General features: G+C 48.0%; 1 protein-coding gene across 1 annotated transcript in view; it reads left to right on the top strand.

Annotated features, from left to right (window-relative positions):
• The window catches only part of Cblc (Cbl proto-oncogene C), a 16472-nt gene that overhangs the window by 7864 nt on the left and 7391 nt on the right, over positions 1–1217 (top strand). Inside the window, exon 7 of the mRNA XM_026777585.1 lies at positions 113–200. Within this exon, the coding sequence (XP_026633386.1) occupies positions 113–200 (88 nt within the window). The remainder of the gene's footprint in view (positions 1–112; positions 201–1217) is intronic.

The following is a 1217-nucleotide window of genomic DNA, read 5'->3' as shown; positions in this document are numbered from 1 at the left end:
ACACACACACACACACACACACACACACACACACACACACCCCACCCTAGATAAATGAGGTAGGCAGGTCCTTGTGAGTCCAGCCACTCAGAGCCCAACTCTGTTCTCTCAGCCTCCTCTACCCTGACGGAAAGAACCACAACCCAGATCTGACCGAGCTGTGCCAGGCAGAACTCCACCAGCGCATTGAGGTATCAGAGGTGAGTCTCATACCTACACCTGCTACCCACACCCTGTTCCTACCCCCAACTTGCCTCAGCTCAGAGACCTCAAAGGTAGTGCCAACATGGGGCTATGTGACCTCAAGCCAATCCTGGCTTCTCTGAGGCTGTCTGAGTTCTTCTGCTGGGAACTATAGCCTCTGCAGCCTCCTTCCCAGGGGGTTTTATTGGATATGAAATAAAGAAAAGAGCTTCTGAGATAATCAGAACAGCTGATGCAATTGAGTGTTTATCAGCTCTGAGTCTGAACAGACACCCAGGAGAAGAGCCAAAGTGTTTGTCTTTTAGTTTTTAGGATGGAACTCAGGAGCTTGTGAATGCTAGGCAGGGGCTCTACCGCTAAGCCACAACCCCATTCTTGTTTGTTTGTTTGTTTGTTTGTTTGTTTGAGACAAGTTTTTTTTTTAGTAGCCCTGGCTGTCCTGGAATTCACTCTATAGACCAGGCTGACCTCAAACTCACAGCCTGCCAATAACTTTATTGACTATACTGCAAAGGACTGGGAATTAACAGAAGTTCTAGCCAAAGGCACTGCAGCCAAGCCTGAGGACCTGAGTTCAGCTCCCAGGATCCTCGCAGTTGAAGGAAAGAGAAGAGTCCTGCTGGCCATCCTCTGACTTCCATGCAACTGATGGGCTGCAGGTCCACAGAGTACCACCAACAGCTCAGCTCTTGCCCCCCACATGGTGGTATTATTATTATTATTATTATTTATTTTGAGACAGGGTCTCTCTTTGTAGACCTGGCTGTCCCTGAACTTCTTATGTAGTGGTCCACCAGGCTGGCCTCAAACTCTCAAAATCCAACTACCTCTGCTTCCTAAACACTGGAATTAAAAGTATGCACCACCGTGCCTGGCCCTTGGGTTTTTGATACAAGGCCTTTCTATGTAGCTGACGCTGGCCTGGAGCTCCCAATCCTCCTGCCTCAGCCTCTGGAGGAATTACAGTCCTTTGACACCATGAGATTTTTTTATCCTAAATAATTTCATTCTAT

This window comes from Microtus ochrogaster, unplaced genomic scaffold (genome assembly GCF_000317375.1).
Source record: "Microtus ochrogaster isolate Prairie Vole_2 unplaced genomic scaffold, MicOch1.0 UNK74, whole genome shotgun sequence".
Classification (NCBI taxonomy): Eukaryota; Metazoa; Chordata; class Mammalia; order Rodentia; family Cricetidae; genus Microtus; species Microtus ochrogaster.
The sequence above is the reverse complement of the archived record's forward strand: the minus strand, read 5'-3'. Positions and strand labels throughout refer to the sequence as shown.